This window comes from Zootoca vivipara, chromosome 6 (assembly GCF_965207765.1).
Source record: "Zootoca vivipara chromosome 6, rZooViv2.hap1.1, whole genome shotgun sequence".
Lineage (NCBI taxonomy): Eukaryota > Metazoa > Chordata > Lepidosauria > Squamata > Lacertidae > Zootoca > Zootoca vivipara.
The window spans coordinates 75,237,799-75,259,046 of record NC_142589.1 but is presented as its reverse complement, the minus strand read 5'-3'; the positions used below and the strand labels follow the sequence as shown (position 1 = coordinate 75,259,046).

The 21,248-nt window shown below is 48.3% G+C and overlaps 1 protein-coding gene and 1 pseudogene across 1 annotated transcript in view; both read left to right on the top strand.

Annotated features, from left to right (window-relative positions):
* Window positions 1–7,619, top strand: part of LOC118086118 (hemicentin-1) — a 48,762-nt gene extending 41,143 nt beyond the window's left edge. Inside the window, exons 21-23 of the mRNA XM_088671351.1 lie at window positions 746–798; window positions 2,848–2,879; window positions 5,171–7,619. Coding sequence (XP_088527477.1) covers window positions 746–798; window positions 2,848–2,879; window positions 5,171–5,293 — 208 coding nt within the window. The 3' untranslated portion in view covers window positions 5,294–7,619. The remainder of the gene's footprint in view (window positions 1–745; window positions 799–2,847; window positions 2,880–5,170) is intronic.
* Window positions 7,620–17,516: 9,897 nt separating this feature from the next.
* Window positions 17,517–18,020, top strand: LOC132592375 (large ribosomal subunit protein uL24 pseudogene; annotated as a pseudogene).
* The last annotated feature ends 3,228 nt before the right edge of the window (window positions 18,021–21,248 follow it).

Sequence of the window (21,248 nt, the reverse complement as noted above, 5' to 3'; positions counted from 1 at the left end):
AGTCCCCCCCCCCACTCCCTTACATATTTTGTTTCAGCTTGAAAGCGCTAACAGACGTATAAAGGTCAGGGGGGTGTCTGAAAGACAGAGAGACTAGGGAGGGGGTCTTCAGATCATCTCCAATACTTGCCAATGAAGCCATAAGCAATGGAAGACAAAACAAGACTGGCCTGTGGCTACTGGTTTTTGCTCGTAACCACATAGGGATGTGCCCTAGGCCTATTCTCAGTTCACACAGGAAACAGTGAGGCCCCCCAAGGCCTTGCCAGTGCCCTTTTATGACCAGGAGAGGACCCTTCAACTCTGTAGATGTTGTTGGACTACAACTTACATCATCCCTGACTAGTGGCCCTGTTAGCTGGGAATCATGGGAGATGTAGTCCAGCAACATCTGAAGGGCTGGAGGTTCCCCGTGAACTGAGTGCACTCTTTAGAACGTGTCCCAGAATTCCCTGCAATTTACCAGGGTTTCCTTTGAAGGCACACGAGGGCTCCCTTTGCAAACAGGTCAATACAGGGAAGATTCCATCAATGTAGAAAGTTTGGAAACCACTGATGTGGCCAAGGGCAAGATAAAAATTGGATGGATGACTATGTGGCACAAAGAAAGTGAATGAGATTTATTATTTCACGTGACTGGTCACTAGTATAGGACGAGGGATAATGTGCTGGTTCTGTTGTTGGGGGAGGGACACCCCCCCCCCCCGCTTGCTATAGGATCACACAGTGTCTGCTGTTTACCTAGGAGGACGGAGCAGCACTCATCTAATGGAAACATACCCTCAGCTCCCGGCCGCAGTAAGTATCAGCCCAATGGGCTGGGCCGGGCCGGGGTCTGTGTGACGCATGTTGTGTGCTCTATGTTACTCTCCCCGACCACCATCACCCTGTTTAGGGTGAGCTTTCATAGTTCACGAAGAAGATAGGTGGCCTTCCCATGCACTTCTATGCCAAAGCATGGGCAAGTAGGACCGCTCCATCCCCAACCCAGGTGCATCATGGGAAACTCCTGCTTAATCCACTTCATGGGAGCGGGGAGAAAGGCCTTCACAGCTGCTCCAGCTCCCATTTCCAAGAGGCTGGCTGGGGGATTCTCTTCCCTGACCCCTCCTGGGGAGGGGAAAGTAAATTGCTGTTTTCTGTGGAGTGCGGGTATCTTCCTGTCCCCTATCGCCCTCTACGCCCACCCCACAAAAAAATCATTTATCATCATTTGGGGATTCCTGCTGCGGCTCTATAGCTGGCCTGGTGGTGGAAAAGCTCATGAGAGGGGACTTGTGGGAGGTGATGGGGCTCGCCGGACTGGTCTCTCCAGAGAACGGCTATTTCTGCCCTCTGCACTGCCACCATAATATTCCTAGAATCAAGTCTATCCAAGACCGTTCTTTGCCTGCCTCTTTAATCACGCTTGGGCTTCGGTGCGAAGCAAGGAACGGAAGTGAAGAATTCAGGGGCGAGGGTGGAAGCAGGTGGCTTCCTCCCTCTACTCCCCACATTGGCCTTGGAGTGCTCAGGAGGACTCAGCACAGGTAGGAAGATGCAGCAGGTGGGGCTGGAGCAAGGGAGAAGGGTATGAGATGGGGACAAGACTGGAGTGAGGAGGGGACAGTCTACACACACATCCCCTCTCCTGTTCCACCTGTCCAGCTGATGGACCGTTACCTTGCTTGCCATTGGTCCCCACCCTGCATTCAGCACTCACCTGGGGCTCCTAGAAGCTGTCAGCATGCGACAGCAACCACATCCTGGGAACGGCTTCAGCTGGCCGTCTAAACCAGTTGAGGGTAGCCAATGTGTCTCAAACCCTCAGTGAGCTAGGGACTTCCTCTGCATGCGAAGACAGACTCTGGCAGATGGAGCGGACGAGATCAAGAGTGGGTCCAACGGTCAAGAAGGCAATTTCTGCACTTGCTGTTGAGGGAAGTAAGGGGCAGATGGGGCTAATCCATCTGGGAAGAGAGCCCATCTAGGAGAAGGAAAACTCTGATCCTAAACCTCTGCTGCCTTGTGGGATATCTTCGGGAGAAGAAAAGACTCAGGAGTAAACCCTACACAAATCCAGAGTGGAGTCCCTAAAACGACTGGGGTTGTACACCTCCTTCTGGCAACTCCTGCAGCCTAGCTGGCACCAAATGTCTTGCTCTGCTTTCCTTTGGACCACATCAGCAAGACCAAGAGGGCGGTCTTGTCATGTGGGCAGCGCAGGACCTCTAGGCACACTTGGATGCTGCTCATGCAGCGCTTTGACGTCACTCCCAGAGGCACACTGTCTCTCAAGACAGACGGATGCCTAAACACACGTTGCTCGTGTCTGCTATGCTGTAGGATTGCCAGTCTGGGGTTTTAAGAGCTGCCTGAAGAGAGAATGTTTACCTGCTAGGCCTTTTCCCCAACTTTCACTAAACTCTGGTTTAGTGAAAGTAGCAGCTGTGCATTACCCGGTGGACCTCTCCTTGCTTTGCAGCCCTAAAAGCGGGGGTAGCTTAAGCTGTGGCCCTCCAGATCTGTTGGACTCTCCCATTGGGAGCCCAGCAATGTCTGGGTGGCACATGGTCAAAGAGGTCAGCCCTAAAGGAATGCAACCCTTTAGGAGATTCCTGATACCAAGGGGGAAATCCTGGCCCAGGCACCTTCATTGCTTACCACATTACTAATCCAGCTCACGCCATTTGTCCTGTCTGCTTCCGCTAATCCAGTGGGAGTCCCCGCCCCACTGTGGTCCAAGGGCAGAGGGTTGTGGGTTTTCAGTGTCTCCTGCTTGGCTCCCGTGGGCTTGTGTTCAGGCTCTGTCTGTTGTACCTGCCAGTTCCCTGATGCTCTCTCTCTGTCCTGTCTCTGTCATTTCAGACCAGGGCGTCACTGACACCAAACCCACACCGGTAAGGACGGAATCATGATATTGAAGTCCGTATCATGATGTTGGTTTCATAATTTTTGACCTGGCAATATGTTGCAAATCATGATGTGTGTGTGTTTGTGTGTGTGCTATCCAAAAATCACAATGCAGGAAAAACCATGAAACCAGCCAGTGCCTCAACATAGCTCCATCCTTATTTCAGACATTGTAATATATTGGTACATTGGGATGTTTAACTGGTGATATATCACAGTATTGAAAACCAGATATCGCCCAGCCCTAGAGGGGTCTGGGGGCTTCTTGAGCCCATTCCCAATCCTGACAAGGAAGCAGCCCCAACTCTTTGACCTGCTAACAGCAGCTTCATCTGCAGAACGTAGCAATGTGACAACGACTCAAGTTCTTGATGGGGACAAGAAGTTTGGATTGCCTTGATGGTGGCAAACTGTCTTTCATTAGAGATTTCCAGGCAGAAGCTGCACGGGTCCACGTAGCATAGATGCCGTAGTAGTGGATTTCTTGCATCAGCAGGTCATGGGATGCTTAACAAACAAACATGATAAATGGCCTCAGTTCAGTATACCTGAAGGAGCGTCTCCACGCCCATCATTCTGCCCGGACACTGAGGTCCAGTGCCGAGGGCCTTCTGGCGGTTCCCTTGCTGCAAAAAGCAAAGTTACAGGGAACCAGGCAGAGGGCCTTCTCGGTAGTGGCACCCGCCCTGTGGAACTCCCTCCCCCCAGATGTCAAAGAGATAAACAACTACCAGACTTTTAGGAGACATCTGAAGGCAGCCCTGTTCAGGAAGGCTTTTAATGTTTAATAGATTATTGTATTTTAATGTCTGTTGGAAGTCGCCCAGAGTGGCTGGGGAAACCCAGCCAGATGGGCGGGGTATAAATAATATATTATTATTATTATTATTATTATTATTATTATTATTATTATTATTATTACAATCAAAAGCTTTGCTAGTGGACTTCTGTCGATCAAGCTGTTGTTAAGGCATGGGAGGAGGTCTGCCTCTCCCCACCCCTGTGTTCTGGCCACTTGGTATCCTAGCCCTAATGATCCAGGCATCAGGTTCTGGCCTGAGAGGTGAGTGGACTTTGGTGCCCGTACAGCCAAACTACCTTGGGGATGTCTTGCTTGCTCCAGGGTAATGAGGTAAGTCTGTACAGTCTGCTAGTCAGCATAGTTAAATTTTACCTTGCTTCTAGCAACTCCGAGGGAATTAGATGTGTCTCTCTCAGAGCAGGAGGAGAGGGGGAACTAGGAGCTAGTTGCTAGGAGATTCATAAGCTTCTCCTTGGCCTCTACCTCACCTGCTTGGAACGGCCTCCACCGGGAGGTGGTGGACTCTCCTTCCTTGGAGGTTTTTAAGCAGAGGTTGGATGGCCATCTGTCAACGATGCTTTAGCTGACATTCCTGCATTGCGGGACCCTTGAAGTCCCTTCCAACTCTGTGATTCTATGATTCTGTGATTCCCTCATCACATGCAAGTAGAATCGTCACCTTTTAAAATGGACCTGCTCATGTGCAGTGGGTAGGGGGCTTGGGGCTAAGGTGGTGCTGTTAGCCACACTTACCTTTTGCCCTTCTCTTTCCAGGCACAGGTCCACACTTTAAAACTCCGAGTCTGAGAGCTCCTCTTTCTTTTGCCCTGGAACTTTCCCCGCAAAATCTAATTATTTGAAGTGCAACGAATGGCCATTCAAGTTTTCTGTGGGTTGCCGTTTGCAGCTTTAAAGAGCAGGTTCTTGTGCAGGAAGCTATGGATTTAAAAAAAAGAGAACGCTCGGACACAGAGGTTTAAAGTGTGGACCATTCCTGGAAAGCATGGAGGAAAAGTAAGTGTGGATAAGCTGTAAGTGTTGGCCAGCAGAGGAGGAAGACCAGAGCAAAACAGCCAGAAGCAAAATACAGAGAACCTAGTAAGCTTATTGTGATGGAGATTGTGCAGATTGTTAAATTCCAATGAAATGAAATATGTTTCAAAATATCAAAATAAGAGTTTAGTTCTTGGCTGTTACCTTGGTACTTTTTACACTCGCTGGCTGGATCACTGGAAGTTTGATGTTTCCTGAGTAACATATTGATTATTGATTGCATGCTTTTCCTTATAACCTTGCAAGTGAAAAGGCCTGTGCCTTGTTGTGTGCTGCTGTTTGCTTTTCTTAATTCCAATGAAAGCTGGAGATTCGGGGAAGGGCCTTTCAAGATCCCAGGAGGGGCTGCTCCCCCCACAGGCCCACCTGTGGCCTTCGAACCTTCTTTTGCTCCCTCTGACTCCTGCTGATGTTCTTTTGCAGGGTGAAGAGGACATACAATATTCAACACTAGCCTTCAAGGCCAACCACCCTCCTCAGCCAGAGCCAGCAGCCGTCCGGCCTTTAGAAAACACCATAATATACTCAGAAATCAAGAAGAAATGATCAGGGATGAATCTCCCCTAATGGGCTCACTGGTGCAAACATCCCCTATGACTAATCTCTGCTTCATTTGCCTGGATTTTATTTTGGTTGTGGTTGGGGATTTTTTTAAAAAACTGTTGCCTCTTCTGAAGATGAGGCTATCGGTCCCTCCCTTACACACACACACAAACACACACACACCCCTCAAGTGGTTCTCCTTTACCAACCCGCTGAGCTGAAAACAAAAAAGCAGAAGTTTGTCTCCACGCCCTGCCACCTGGTGTAATTGAGGGTAGGGTTTGGAATGGAACCAAACCATTCAAAAGCGGGCCTTCCTTCCACCCACCATGCCGTGGCTGGCATGCATGACAAGAGGGAGGCCATTTCATCCTCGGATCTGTGTGGAGAGAAACTAGAAACATTTTAGATATCTCTTTTCCCTTTCACTCTCTCTCTCGACCCATCCTGCTATTGTTTCGCTTCCTGGCTGTGCCAAACCTCCCCTCTTTCTCCTGTCCCTCGGGTTGTGGTGTCGCTAGGCAGCGGTGTGGCTGCTGCTCCCTCAGGCCTACCCCAGACACCACAAACCCTCCCTGGAGGAGCTGGATTCCAGGCACCGGCGAAGAAAGCGCTCCGGGAAAGTGTGCATTGGGAAACAGGCTGGTGTGGCAGCTGCGTCCAGGGCCAGCCCGGACCGGACAGGAGAGGACGTTTGCTCCTGATGCCTCCATCTGACTCCAGATGCTTCTGAGCTTATTCTTTTTTAAGGAGGCATAAAAACTTGCTTGGGGGACTCAGACCAGACCCGTGGACTAGCAGTTCACCCCTCTTACTGTCCAGAATGAACTGGCAACATCTCAACAAGACAGCAACACCCCCTCGCCCTGCAGTCTGGCTTTTGGGTTCAGCTGTTCTTTTGCTCATGTGAATTTGAAAGTGCCCTAGGTATGGATATGAAACTCGGGGTGACATGTGGGTGGGAGGGGGGATTTGTGGTGGGAAAGCCATAATTATTTCCCCTCTGCCTGGTAAGGCCACCGGTCATTATTCCCTCTCCTCCGCCACCCCATTTCTCGCAATTAACCCGCCAAATCCAGTCTATAATAGAAGGAGCAAGATGCTTTTGCATAGCAGATTGGTTAAGCACAGCAGGCTGCTATAGAACATGGGGTGAGCTGAGGCGTCTTGAATAGATTCCCTTCCCTAGAAATGGAAGAGAACTGTGCCAAATGTCTGGAGGCTTAGAGCACTGGATAGGGGTTCCACCTGCGGAAGAGGAAGGGATCTGATAGTTCCCCGTGTCCCCTGGGTGACCGCAGAGCCAGTGGGCAAAGCACTGGGCTCAGTTGCAAGAACCCTGACGCTTGCTGAGCAGCCTTGAGCAAGTTAACTACCCCTCAAACTAACCTTTGCAGGATCGTGGGGCTACAGTGAGATAAGGCTATAACAATAATAATGCCTGGAGCCAGCAGGAGGGGGGAGGGGTATTGGGAGATTAATTTATTTTAATTGCAGGTGTAGAATTAGGGACAGCAGGGTCTGCATTCCAGATTAGCTCAACTCCCACGCTGCAAAGGAACTGGGCTGCTTTGCACAATTCAACGAAGTGTGGTGAGGAAGAAAGGAGGAGGGTGCTTGGCAGCGAGCAGTTGTCCGTTTTGCTTCAAACATCAGCGCCGGTTTCGCAACTAGCCAGCTTCTAGCTAATGGGGCAGACATGCCAAGCGCTGTTGATGTTAGCCTGAGCAGACCTCGTAAGATCTCTGATAGGAACGAGAGGGGAATCCTGTGCCTTCTGCTCCCTCGTTGTGTTGTTTGGGTGAGCGTTTTCCTCCTCCACCACCACCACCCCATGCCGAAAGTTTGTCATCTTTGACTGAGAGTGCCCCTTTGCTGCGATAGCATCTCGTACACTCTGGGCCTCGCTAATTGTTGGGTGTGGCTGGAAGACGGCATGTATTCACGTTAAGCTCCATGACGGAAGGACAATGGAGCAGTGTTTGGAACAAGCGCCACACTCATCATGCCCCAGTTAACCCATGCATCGTTCTCCCATCTTGAGGAGGCCTGGAACAGTCGTCTGCAATGAAGGAACCCCACAAAAGAAAGCTTGTCTCCCTGTTGCATCCGGTTGGCACCGGGCCTTTGGAATGATTACTCAGTGTCCTGCAGGACAGGAGAAGCAGAGATGGCCGCTCAGATCTGAGGGCGGCTGTTGAGAGTGCAAAATTGGAGATGGAATGCAAAGCTGATGATTGTGAAAATTTGGGCTGTTTTTCTGGATGTAAAATGATGAATAATTTTGTTTTTAATAATAACGATAATAATAAATTGAGAATGGAAAAGACTTTTGTGTACCTTGTGGAGGGGGAGGCAGGACCGGCCCGCCCATGAGGCAAGGTGAGGCAAGGATCCCCAGGGGCAACAGATCCAGCCTCCAAGAAATGTATCCCCCTCTGTTACTGCTCCAGCTGCGGCACACCCCAAATTCAGTGGCCTCTTGGAGAACAGGAGGTGCTACTAGTCTCTTCCTCCTACACTTGTTCTTGATAAAGATCTTTATTCCCACCTTGTTCCTGATATAGATCTTCACTCACCCCTTCTTCCCTGGCCAGGGAAGGGGCACCATTTTGTGGTTCACCTCAGGTGCCAAAATGTATTGGGGTATCCCTAGGGGGAAGCAATAGGATCCCATAACTCGACAGGGGACACAAATAAGACTTTTCTTGTTCCTGGGCCTTTAGCAACAGTTTGATCTGCTGAAACTGGGCAGTGAAACTTTTCACTCACATGACGACATGCAAACGAATCTCTGCAAATCAGGCTGCTGCTAAAAGTGATGGGAGCAATGCAATGCAGCAGGAAGGTTTGGTGAGAATGTGTCAGGCAGGCTGGCCTGCACAACTCATGACCCATTAAGAATGGCGGCCCGCCTGGAAGTAGTTAACTTGCTTTTACTGCCTGTCTGAGGCTGCAAACATGAGGGAGCGGTGAGATAGCATCTTGTGCTCTTGCAGGAAACAATGCATGGGTGTTAGATTACATAAGCCTTTGTAGCTCCGACATTTTATGGGTCTGGTGTGTGGCGGTATTCCACTTGACCAATCAACCAGGCAAACCTTCCTCCCCCCTCCCGACTTCCTGGCTGTCCTACAGCCCATAGATGCAGCTTGTTTTGCAAGGTCCCTGGTCTCTAGAATGTGATAGCTACGGGGATGCCATCGCAACTCACCTTTTCCCGCTCCTCCTCATGCCCTCCCACCCATCAGAGGTGCTCCGCAGCGCCTTCCCTTGACCCCTGCAGTTGCATCACCATTTTCTGTTGCTTTGCATCTTTGGGAGTTTGCATGAGCAAACTGAAAGTCAGCTGGGCAGCTTTTCTTGCTGCCGCCCCTGCATGCCAATACTGTAAAGATTTTGCATGTCAAATATCTTCCAGTGTTATGCCTGTGAAGAGCAATTGCTGGAAATCACAAATGGGGGGGGTGATTAATTTAATGTCCTGGTGATTGGTGGGCTTCCCATAGACATCTTCCTATTTTCTTAAAAACCCTTGGGTGTTTTTTTGGGGGGGGGTGCAGCAAATCTCATGCCACCCCTAACATGTCGAGCCTTGTTTTCCAGTTTTGTATTTTTTTTAGGCACATAATCACCTTGATGCTTCTGTTTGGTGATGCTGGCTATACCATGTCTTTAAAAAGCAGCTGGCTACTTATCTCTAGAAATGCATAGAAAAGCTTCCCTTGCATAATTTCTCTGTCTGTTTCTTTAAAAACATACAATAAAAGGGAGGGGTGGCAATTACGCTGTGAGGGTTAACCCAGTTTAAAATCACTTGAAGTTTACAGTGTAAACACATGCCCTGAAACATTTCCCAGATGAAAATAGTTATGCTTGGAACAGCAGTATTCACTCATGCCAAAGTTCTCTTCTCCTGGAATCCTGTGCCCCCCCCCCCCCGTGTTTTGCAAGCATTCAAGAAAACACTTCACCCCCCTCTGGATGCAACATATCTTTATTGCGAAACAGCCTGTTCTGTGCTCATTTCAAAGCCAGGATGATAATTGCTATTTTGGTAAAAGATTTTTAAAAAAGAATTCCGGTGTGTCACCAACAGTTCAAAACAGAGCACAGAGCAGTTCATAAAATGGCAGACTGTCCACTGAGCTGCCTTACTGTGTATAGAACCTTTGGCCATTTTGCTCAATATTGTCTACCCTGACTGGCAACAGTTTCTCCAGGGTTTCAGAGAGAGTTCTCCATTAGCCCTAACTAAAGGTGCGGTGCTAGGGGGATTGAACTTGATATCTTCTGCTTGGCACGGCGTCATGTAACCACCTGCACAAACCAGAATGAATGTGCAATAAACAGTCACATAGGCTTTCTGAAAATTTGATGCAAAGAGATCGGGATTCATGCTCGGTTTTGCATGGCCGAGCCAGATGCATGGCCATCTGGAAGCAAAGAATTTACACAGTCCAGAGCCCAAGGGTGCAATTTTCAATACTTTCCAGAGGAATTTCTTATTGAAGGATGGACGGGTGTCTTCTTCTCACATCCTTTTCCGTTCCTTTGCCACCGCAGTGGCGTTGAGGCTCCTCCACACTGCCTTGGAGCAGCTGCCAGTTTGATAGAGACTTAAGCACTTGCGAGATTAGATTTAGAAACGCCAAAATGTTCCAACACATCCCCCACGCGACCTGAAACCCAGCAGGGGTAATGCAGATGGTCGGAATGTTGCTATTTTAAAAATGTGGTTTATTTTTAAACCAGATTTGTTTGAAATGTGGAGAGGAAGCTTGCTGGGCCAGCGTTGTTTGGCCACGGTCTTCAACGTGGGAGCGAAAACAAGGCCAGGAGAACATGGGATGGAGGCTTATGCCGAGTCCAGACTGTGGGTCCATCTAGCTAAGGTGGCCTGCACTGGCAGCAGCAGCTGGTCAGGGTGTCAGGCAGGCAGCAGACCCAGCCTGACCTGGGGAGACCTGGGACTGTACATGGCGCCTTCTACATGCAAAGCAGATGTTCTAATCTAACCCATTGATGGGACAGGCCAAAGATGGATCCCTGGGGCAACATTTTGCCTCCATTAGGAGCAAGGGGCCTGTGCTTGGCCTAAGCTTAAACAGACAATGTGGACACTGGAGATGCAGCCTGGAAAGCTGGTCTAGTCTGTGAACCCATTTCTGTGACTAAAACATTGAGATCATGGCTAGGAACACACTGTGCATTTAAAGCATCCCCCCCCCCACACACACAAAGCTACAATTCCTTAATAAACTTCAAGTCCCAGGGTTCTCTAGGTGGGGTGGATGCTTCCAATATATGGCACGTACAGAGCCTTTATTGCAGATAGTGCTTGAGTATGCATACCCTCCAACATTTCTCTGATGAAAATAAGGGTGTCCTATTCAATAATAATAATAATTTATTTATATGCCACCCATTAAACATTTTAAAAAATCCCTATACAGGACTGCCTTGAGGTGTCTTCTAAAAGTTGTATAGTTACTTATCTCCTTGGCTCGTGGGTCGCCTAACTCCATACCCTCCAACATTTCTCCGATGAAATTAGAGACATCCTAAGGAAAAGTGGGACATTCCGGGATCAAATCATAAACCGGGACGGCTTCTGTAAATCCGGGGCTGTCCCTGGAAAATAGGGATACTTGGAGGGTCTGGGGTATGTTGATGCAACTTGTTTCCCTGCATCAGTGGGGCTCTGTGGGATGTATGTTTCCTAAGATGGCCTGCAACCAAGGCTTTTTTTTCCCAGCCGGAACTCAGTTCTGGCACCTCTCAAATGGGTGCATGGCCATTCTAAGAGAACAAGGGGGGTGTTTGTGGTCAGTCCTGGCACCCCTTTTTCTAGAAAAATAGTACTGGCTGCAACTGATCAAATACAGTGGAACCTTGGTTTATGAACACCTCAGTTTATGAATTTTCGGTTTACGAACGCCGCGGACCCATCTGGAACGGATTAATTCACTTTCCATTACCTTCAATGGGAAAGTTCGCTTCAGTTTATGAACAGACTTCTGGAACCATTTACACCCATGGTTCGGGTTAAGTACGCTTCAGTTTAAGTACTCCGCGGACCATCTGGAACAGATTAATCCACTTTCCATTACTTTCAATGGGAAAGTTCGCTTCAGTTTATGAACGCTTCAGTTTATGAACAGACTTCCGGAACCAATTGTGTTCATAAACCGAGGTACCACTGTAGTGCAGAGGTGGAGAAGCTGCAGCCTTCCAGAACGCGGTTCATTGGCATGGCCAGTGGTCAGAGGCGATGGGCGTTCTAATCCTACAAGCTCTGAAGAAGCACAGATTCCTCATCCCTAAAACAGCAGGCATAGTGGCTGAACTTGTCTCCGAATGCCTGTTGGTGAGAATTGCAGATCCTGCTTTCAGGTTTCCCATGGTCATCTGGCTGGCCGCTGTGAGAGCTGGACTAGATGGGCCATTGGCCGGATTCAGCTGACAGCTCTTCTGATGTCCTTATGGATGGACCAGACCACCCCCTCCCATTACAGATTGGAGAGTCTCAGCTTCTCCTGCTGTTTTGCCGAGAAAGTGATGGGTGGGTCATCAGATTAAAAATATAGGCTTGGAAAACATAACTATCCTGCAATAAGTTGCCAGGGTTTCAAAATACAGAAGCAAATAAAAATAAATTCCAGTGAAAAAAATCCCAGGACAAGGCCCCGTCTCACCAATTTTCATCAGCAATGTTTTAATGGTCAGAGTGTACCAAGTATGTACCAAGAAGGCAAACATACTTGGTACACTCTGACCATTAAAACACTGCTGATGAAGAATTGGCGAAACAGGGCCTTGTCCTGGGATTTTTTCACTGGAATTTATTTTTATTTGCCTCACTATCATACTGGAATTGATTCCTATTTGAATTCATCTTATCACTACATAAATAAAACCTTTTGAAGACTTACTTGAAATTCATCTTCCTCCTGGCCCGAGTTCTTGCAATTTACTGTTTATTTCTGGACTTCACCAAGAACTCCAATTTCTACAGGGTTTCAAAATACACCTTAACATTTAGAATGAGTTCATACCATGGACCGCCCTGAGACCTCCGGGTATAGGGCAGAATATATATATAAATTCAATAAATAAATTCAATAAATAAATACAGAATCCAGTAGGCTGTTAATATCTACATACGTGTTAGGATAATAACGTCATATATATTTATCTTCTTCTCTGCCGATCCCTCGTAGCCAAGTAAGATTGTCTTTTAACAATGAGTCCGTAAGTGACTGTGGAGGCCAATTCCAGACCCACACGTCTTTCCACAGTGGGGACATTGGTTTCCGGGCGGGAGTTGATCACGGTGTGGATTTGCCCAGCGTGCCTTCCTCTTAGCACGTTTCTGCCTTGCGTCCTGAGTTTGAGTGCCTTCAAATCCCATGACACCTTTGGTAAAGGCTGATAATTTATGGGAGTATATTATATTGTATTTGTTTCTTCCACACATTTTTTCCCCTTTCCTGTTTTTTTCTGTATGTTTTTTCAGTATCATGTTACTTCTTAATCATTTAAATTCTTTCAATAATACAGTGGTACCTTGGTTTTAGAACAGTCCGGTTTAAGAACGATTCGGTTTACGAACTCCGCAAAACCGGAAGTAGTGTTCCAGTTTGAGAACTTTACCTCGGTCTAAGAATGGAATCCGTACGGTGGAAGGGCACTGGGGGCGGGAGGCCTCATTAGGGAAAGCGTGCCTCGGTTTAAGAACGGTTTCAGTTTAAGAATGGACTTCCAGAACGGATTAAGTTTGTAAACCGAGGTACCACTGTATATTAATACCAAAATCTTAGCAGCTGCAGTCTATGAAACGGCAGGCTGCTCCCAGCAGGATGCCTTCCCATTGATGCCCCAGAGAGAAGATGCCACAGCTACTTTGCACTCTGAGTTTCAACTTCTAGGGAGCCTGTGGAGATAGCTGGACCCGTGAGGAACAAGGCCAGCAGCCCCTGCGAACAAAATGTTGGAAAGGTATCCGTCAGCGGCAAAAATAAAGCAAAATTAATGGAGCAGTTTACTAGAGACGAGGACCTGACAAACTGGGACAGTTGCAGCATATGTATTTTTACCACCAGTTGGGTCGGATTTGGATTTTTATGCCTCGGGCCTCAAAATAGTTCAAGCTGTCTTTTAGAAGGCGGCCTTCATTATCTTGTGTGATGAGTGAGGAAAAGTTAAACGGAGACATTTTTAGAAACAAGAATGAAAGCGCAATCTGACCTCTGTCCCAGGCATCTGTTGTGTGTGAGGATTATTTAAAACATATTCAAGAATATATTAAGGCAGAGTGTGCTTGTTTCCATCACTCCTCTCTCAAACTAGAAGTGCTTGCTGTGTTTTCCTCCTGGCTCACACCCCTCACATGAATGACCCTCCATTCTCCACCCCCATCTTGGTGCGATAAGAAATCACGGGGGACCATAAATGGATCCCAAAGTCCATATTCCAGTGGGACTGCACAGGTGGGGTACAAGGGCTCTTGCATCAGTTGAAGAGGAGGAGGAGGAGGAGGAGGAGGAGTTTGGATTTGATATCCCGCTTTATCACTACCCGAAGGAGTCTCAAAGCGGCTAACATTCTCCTTTCCCTTCCTCCCCCACAACAAACACTCTGTGAGGTGAGTGGGGCTGAGAGACTTCAGAAAAGTGTGACTAGCCCAAGGTCACCCAGCAGCTGCATGTGGAGGAGCAGAGACGCGAACCCGGTTCCCCAGATTAGGAGTCTACGACTCTTAACCACTACACCACACTGGCTCTCTTACCACCCTATCAATCTCATACGGCTGGGTTGGGCAGCTGGCAAGTTCCAGACCCATCGGTGGTGTTTGACAGAGGACCCAAAACACCCCTGTCAAATTAAAGTCGGAAATGCAGTCAAGTTACATGCAGTGCGGTGTGGTTTGCAAACTGTTTTCTGGGGAACTCTGAAGTTCCTCTGAAACTTCACCATGGTTCTTCAATTTGGACAGTCACATCTCCATCAAAGGCAGCTATCTGCAAACCACACAGGTCGCTTCCAGAGGTCCTCGTAGTGGCTGCTGGGCAGTGGGCGAGGAGGAGAAGAGGCTGACACTGCCAGGGCCCAGCCCTGATGACAAAACAGCTCTGAGGTGCAGGTGGAAGACAGGGTCACCCTGGACAGGAAAAAAGTAGGAACTGAGAGGAGCACAAGGTGTCTTGATTTTAAAATAAAGAAATGCTTTGTGCATCTGCATCTAATCTTTCCCCTTTCTAAAATGTACAGCCGTACCTTGGAAGTCGAACAGCTTAGTTCCTGAACGTTTTGGCTCCCGAACATCGCAAACCCGGAAGTGACCCTTCCAGTTTGTGGACTATTTTTGGAAGCTGAATGTCCGGCAGGGCTTCTGCAGCTTCTGCTTGGCTGCAGGAGCTTCCTGTAGCCAATCAGAAGCTGCACTTTGGTTTTCGAGCGTTTTGGAAGTCGAATGGACTTCCGGAACGGATTCCGTTCAACTTCCAAGGTAGACTGTATTTACCGGTGTTTTTTCTTTTTCTTTTTGTAAATCCATCAAAGAATAAAATAAAAATCAGAATTAAGGGTTTTTCTCAGAACAGTGTGTGTGCTGTGTTTCATTGGTGCCGTGATGATGTCACTCGCCCTTCTTCAAATAGGAAATGCTTGGGGGGGGAGGGTGGAACACAAAAATGGATGGTTGAGGAGGGTCGGTTGCGGGTGGAGGGGAGAGAAGGGCAGAAATGTCCCTATTCTTGCCCAGAGATGGAAAGAACATAAAGTTCCTACCAGAGAAGAGTGGCAGGTGAAGTTGATGCACTATGCTGAAATGGCTAAAATTACCGGAAGAGTCAGAAATCAGGACGACCAAAATTTTAACAAGGAATGGGGGAAATTTGTAACTTAACTTAAAGACCATTGCAAACAGTTAAAATCGTTAGTAGGATTGGAATATCACTTGCAGTTTAAGGTTGAATTCTGGACATAATGGAAGAGGTAAAGGGTTTGGATTATCATAAAAGATGCTGGAGGAAAGGATTGATAATAGGACCCACAAAGGGGGGGGATAGAAGCCCAGGAGATTCCTTGGAATCTTGTTTTTATGATTTATGTTTGATATCTCTCTGTAAAATTTTAATTTGGAAAACAAAAAAATAAAATTTTAAAAAGAAAAATGTCCCTATTCTCAGCTGAGGAATGTTGGAGGGCATGGGATATCGTGTGCGATGATGAGCAAGGCTTCAAAAGATAACTTTGAGATGCATTCATATGGCAGCCCTGCCCTGGACAAACATTGTACTGTATTATTCTCTCTGAAAAGCTACACACCCTGGCTCTTCAGTTTTTGCCCGTTTGGGCCTGGAAGCGGGTTAGTAGCTCAGAGCTTCTTCACCCTTACATTTCCTCCAGACTTTCCAGGTCCGGGTCCTTAAAGCTCTGTGTCTGTGCCATTTTTTCTGCTCCAGAGCTTTCACCACTAAAAAGCGTGCTCCATAAAGCTCAATCGGAGCAAATGGCCATCTGTAGAAAACACAAATTGCCATTCAGCTTTAAATAGCAGACGAAATCTCCAGAGCGGAAAAACAGGCACTCAGACACAGAGCTTTAAGTCACAGACCTGAACCTGGAAAGAGTGGGGCGAAAAAGGTCAGTGTGGATAATCTTTTTAGATATTAAGCTATGACACAGGTACTCTCCTGCCTGGAATTCATTTCTGCTACAAGCTTAGTAGGTAGATATTTAGGCTAGTGGTTCTATCTCAGCTGAGGAACCTCAAAGGTCATCCAGCCCAGCCCCCTCCTGCTACAGAAGACTCCCATGCTAAGGCATCCCTGATAGATGGGCCACCCAACCTCTACTTTTAAAGGTCTGACAAAGGAGCGCCTACCAGGGCCGGCTCGTCGTAGACCCCCGGTGGCGCAGAGCACCATGGCGCCAGCCCGCCAGGAGGGCGCCGCGAGCTGCGCCCGCCCGCTGGCCGGCCGGTTCGCCGGTCCGCTGCGCAGCTGCGCAGCTGCGCGCGGCGCCCACCTACCCACCGCGCTGGGAAACGGGGCGGGAGGGCACCGGAGAGATCGCGCTGTGCCTGCCCGCCCGCCCACCGTGCAGCAGCGCCGCGCCCACCTGCCCAACGCGCTGGGAAACGGGGCGGAAGGGCGCCGGAGAGATCCAACGCACCATGGCAACAGGGGCGCTTAAGACGGCGCTGGCGCCTACCATGTCCCTGTTGGCATTTGGAGTTGAAGGCTGGCAAAAGCTGGATTGAGACAGAATGCTTTCCCTGGATAAAACCGCCCAGAGGCTCTGAGTTACAGAAAACAAGCAGGTTGATAGTTATTAAAGGAAAGACAGGTTGACAGGAAAGATCCCTCGTTCTGTTTAGCTAAGGAGGATTTCCTATAATCCATGCTTGCTCCTGCATCTCAAGAAAAGAGAGGTCCAAAATACGTCTCTGAAAAGGTATCTTGTGGTCAGCTCCCCTCACGAATGTCCCTGTGAGATTCTTGCCTCCTCTGTACCTTCCCAGGGGTGGCAATGTCTCGCACACTACAAAAGACTCCCCTATCTCTCTTTTCTGCCATCAAAGACCACATTGACACATTTGAAGCACTGTGATACCACTTTAACAGTTGTGGCTCGCCCCAAGGAATCCTGGGAAGTGTAGTTTGTCAAGGGTGCTGCTGAGCATTGTTAGGAGAGGCCTATTCCCCTCCCGGAGCTACAATTCCCTGTGAAAAGGGATTGATTGTTAAATCAGTCAGAGAATTTTAGCTCTGGTAAGCCAATAAGGGATCTCTCCTGACAACTCTCAGTACCCTTAACAGACTACACTTCCCAGAATTCTGTGGGGGGAAGCCATGACTTTTTAAAGTGGTATCATAGTGCTTTAAATGTACTGTATAGTTTGAATGCGGTCAAAGTTTGGTTAAGGAGGAGCCTTGAAACTTCCCATCTTCAGAGCTATTGGACGGCAGACAGACCAGGCACTCAGGTGACAGGTGCATAATATGGTATTTCTATGTATATCATAGCAATGGTTTCAAAATCAGCAGCTGCACATATAACTTAGCATGTGCAATTTTTATGCAAATCTGCATCCTCCTTTGCATGTTTTTGAGGGGATGTGTTTTCTCTTCTTTTGGCAATGTGTAAGTGACCACCTTAATCTCTCCCCCGGCCACTTGTTAGGGCAAAAGTTCCTTGATCAAAAAGTCTCACTTTGCTCTCTTTCCGGGCGGCCATAGCCGAGGCAGCAGTGGTCAAAATGACGTTCAATCCGTTTGTGACCTCAGACTGCAGCAAGAACCGCACTTCAATGCGCCATCTCACATTTGCAGGAAGGTCATGTCTTCTCCCCTTTCCAAGGAGTCGAGGCAGGAATACAATGTCTGTTCTATGCCCATCCGAAAGGATGATGAAGTCCAAGTCATCCGGGGCCATTACAAAGGGCAGCAGATCAGCAAGGTAGTCCAGGTTTACAGAAAGAAGTATGAATGAGTACAGTGTGCAAAAGCCAATGGCACAACTGTACAGGTCGGCGTTCACCCTGGCAAGGTGGTGATTACAAAACTAAAGCTGGACAAGGATCGTAAGAAAATATTGGAACGTAAAGCAAAGTCTCGCCAAGTTGGCAAAGAGAAAAGAAAGTACAAGGAGAAAACAATTGAGAAGACACAAGGGTAAAATGGACTCATTTGTGAAACCCATTAAAGTTTCAATAAAATCTCAGTTTTCCCAAGTTGTTTGCCCAAGCAAGGGAAGGGCGCCATAAATGTGGCACCACGAGACCAGAAATGTTGTTCTTCAAGGGCAAGATGTTTCCAGAGAAACCTCATAAACCCTACAGGGACCCACCCTCTGCTAACCACTGCTGGTCAGAGTTATAAACAAGACTTTGCCAACCACTATGGTTCAGGGCAATACACCAGCCTATGCCCTGATAAGGAAAATCCTGGCATGCGGATTTACTCCGCTGCCCAGCTCTTCGCGCTGCCACTCCCCACGTATCTCTCCGGCCAGCAAAAGAAGGAGTCTCTAGCCAATTTAAAGAAGCAAACAGTGGTCAGCAGACCTGATCTTTATTTGTTGCAACAAAGTTCAAACACACAAAGAGTAGGAACCCCAAGCATGGGGCTGTGTGAACTTTTAAGACCTCTCCCCATTTCCCATAACACATTTTTCAACAGCATCATCGATACATCCCAAATATGTCACAAAGTAGGAGTGTTTGGCATGTGGAGACACGAGCCCATCACCCATCCCTGTCAATAACCCCTTTAACTACCCTCTTCCCAAAGAACAATAAAAGTATTTACACATCCCCCTAGCTGCAAGGCTTTCCTGCTCTTCTCCTTTGAAAGTATCAGGATTCAATCCACCATCCCAATGGGTTTCTTTCTGGGGTGTGTGCTGCCCTTGATTGCCTCCTGCCTCCTATTGTGTGGCTAAATTCACACCTTACGGAGGGCCAAGGAGTACTTGACCTTCTGTTTAAGGGATTATGGAGGCAGGGGGAGCCCTGGATTCCCCTCTTCCAGAGGACCCATTAGCCCAGGCACCATCAGCTAGCCCAGGCACCATCATCCCTAGCTAACAGGACCAGTGGTCAGGGATGGTGGGAATTGTAGTCCCAAAACTTCTGGAGGGCCGAGTTTGGGGATGCCTGCTTAGCCGTTGGAGCCAAGGAAATCAGTCAAACCGTTGAATTTTGCCAATTATTCAAAGTTTCTACAGTTTTCTATACAGTCATACCTTGGTTTGCGGCCGCAATCCGTTCCAGGGAGCCGGTCGCTCCACGAATCGGTCGCTCCCCGATGCACGCTTCTGCGCACACACACGCTGCGCAGATCACTTCTGCACATCCGAGCGCCGCGAAACCCGGATGTAAACACTTCCGGGTCCGCAGTGGTCGGAAACCGAAGCGGTTGCAAACGGAGGCGGTCGCAAACCGAGGTATGACTGTACCATAGCTGCCAAGTCTCCCATATTCCCCGGGAAACCCCCGTTTTTCCAGCTGTCCCCAGCCGAAAAAACGGATTTTTTTGTTTTCCCCCGGTTTATTCTGGCGCGGTGGCCATTTTTTAACTGGGTGGAGCATGCTCAGAAGCGACTTTTGATGCTGCTTTGCCCAGTTCCAAAATGGCTGCAGCGCGACTTCTGGTGCGGTGGCCATTTTGGAACAGGGCAGAGCAGCATCAAAAGTCGCTTCTGAGCATGCTCCACCCAGTTCCAAAATGGCGGCAGCGCTACTTCTGGTCTGCTACTTCCGGTCCAGTCCCTTATTTCTCAGGCCAGAACTTGGCAGGTATGGACTGTACTGCATAGTCAGAGGAAACAGCTTATTGCTACAATTTTATAGGCTGCTTTTCTGAGCCTCTTTGCTGTTGTGTATGCATGGTGCCTGTGTCAACCGTCATTGTCCTGGCCTTAGTCAGAGGCTGTGGTGGGGACTTGGGATTTGGGGGGAGTTGTCTAACTGCCCCCCTCCCCCATTCCTGGTTTTAACAGCTCCATCCCCACCAAAGTATTGCATGCTGTTGCAAGATGAGTGCAGTGGAGATTCGTGAACATGAAACACCGTGAACATCTCTGTACAGCAGATTTCTCACCGTTCTCTCTGGCCACAGGGTTCCTAGGCCCTTAGTAGCTGCATGACAGGCAGAAATTCAACTGGTGCACCCCCAAACAACTTAGATCCAGGGTATCTTAATGATCACCAGAGTCCTTATATCCCACCGTGATCCTTGAGATCATTGTGCTTAGTTTCCCACCGGGACTCAACCATGGAGTGTCGCCAAACCTCGTGCAGCGGAACAGTCTTCCAGCAGAGATGGAACATGCACCCTCGCTTCTCACTTTCAGGAACGCCGTCCTAAAAGACCTTTGCAGCTGTTTAATCCGCCAGTTGTTTTGATGATTATTTTTTCCTGTTTTAATGGTGCTTTGTGGTTGTACGCAGCCCTGATCTTACGATATGGCAGTGCAGAAACATGTTTATCAATCAACAAAAGGCTGAAATGAGCCGGGGGGGGGGGGACCACAAATGGATGCAGCTTTCTGTATCAACCTTGGCTAGAAGCTCTCCTTGCAGAAGTGCAGAAGGGGGAGAGAGAGGATTAACCATTAACTCAGCCTCAGATGAATCAGAGGGGAACATCACAAGTTTGACAGCAAGTCAGCTGTTCCCTCCTCCTCTTGTTCTTCTCTGTGCTGTTTGAACTGCAGATTCTCAGAGCAATGGAAACTGAGCCCCACCTACCCACCCCCGCTTCTGTTTAGCCTCTGGATAAGGTTGGGCAGCCAGCCTGCTTCCTTCTAAGCTATATTTGGATCTGGCCTAACAAACGCTGCCAGTCATAAACTCCCAACAATGATTTTTCCAGGACTGCCAAGCGTTTGCTTTTAAGAACATCAGAAGATCAGGCCAATCGCTCCAGTATCCTGCTCCCACAGAGGCCAGCCAGAGGCCCATGCAAAGCTCAGAGGCACTACCTGTTGCTCCTACACTTTCCAGGTTTCTTGGCTTTTAATTTAGTATTGTGTGGTGAGGAAATCAGACAAAGGTTGCCAGCTAGGTGTGGCATGCAGTACAGTGGCATCGCATTCGGGGGAAACAGAGCAGCCACACGTCAAAACAACAACAACAACAACAAACAACAACAACAAAACCCAACCCCGTGCAACGATCCTTAAATCCTGCCAGATTTACATTTCTTGGTGTTTTTCGTTAGCAGGAGGCAAATCTACCCATTTCGGTTTCTCTCAGTTTCTCCTTTTCCCAGTCCAAAGTTCAGTTCTTGGCATTTCCACATCAGTTTGCAATAAAACGAAAACAAAAAGTCCTCCAGAAAATTCACCCACTTCTTAGTGTGAATTTCTCCTAACGCAAATATGTTCGTGTTGCATTTTGTCCAATGTGCACATTTTTGCAGAGCAATTCTTCCAAATGTAATGC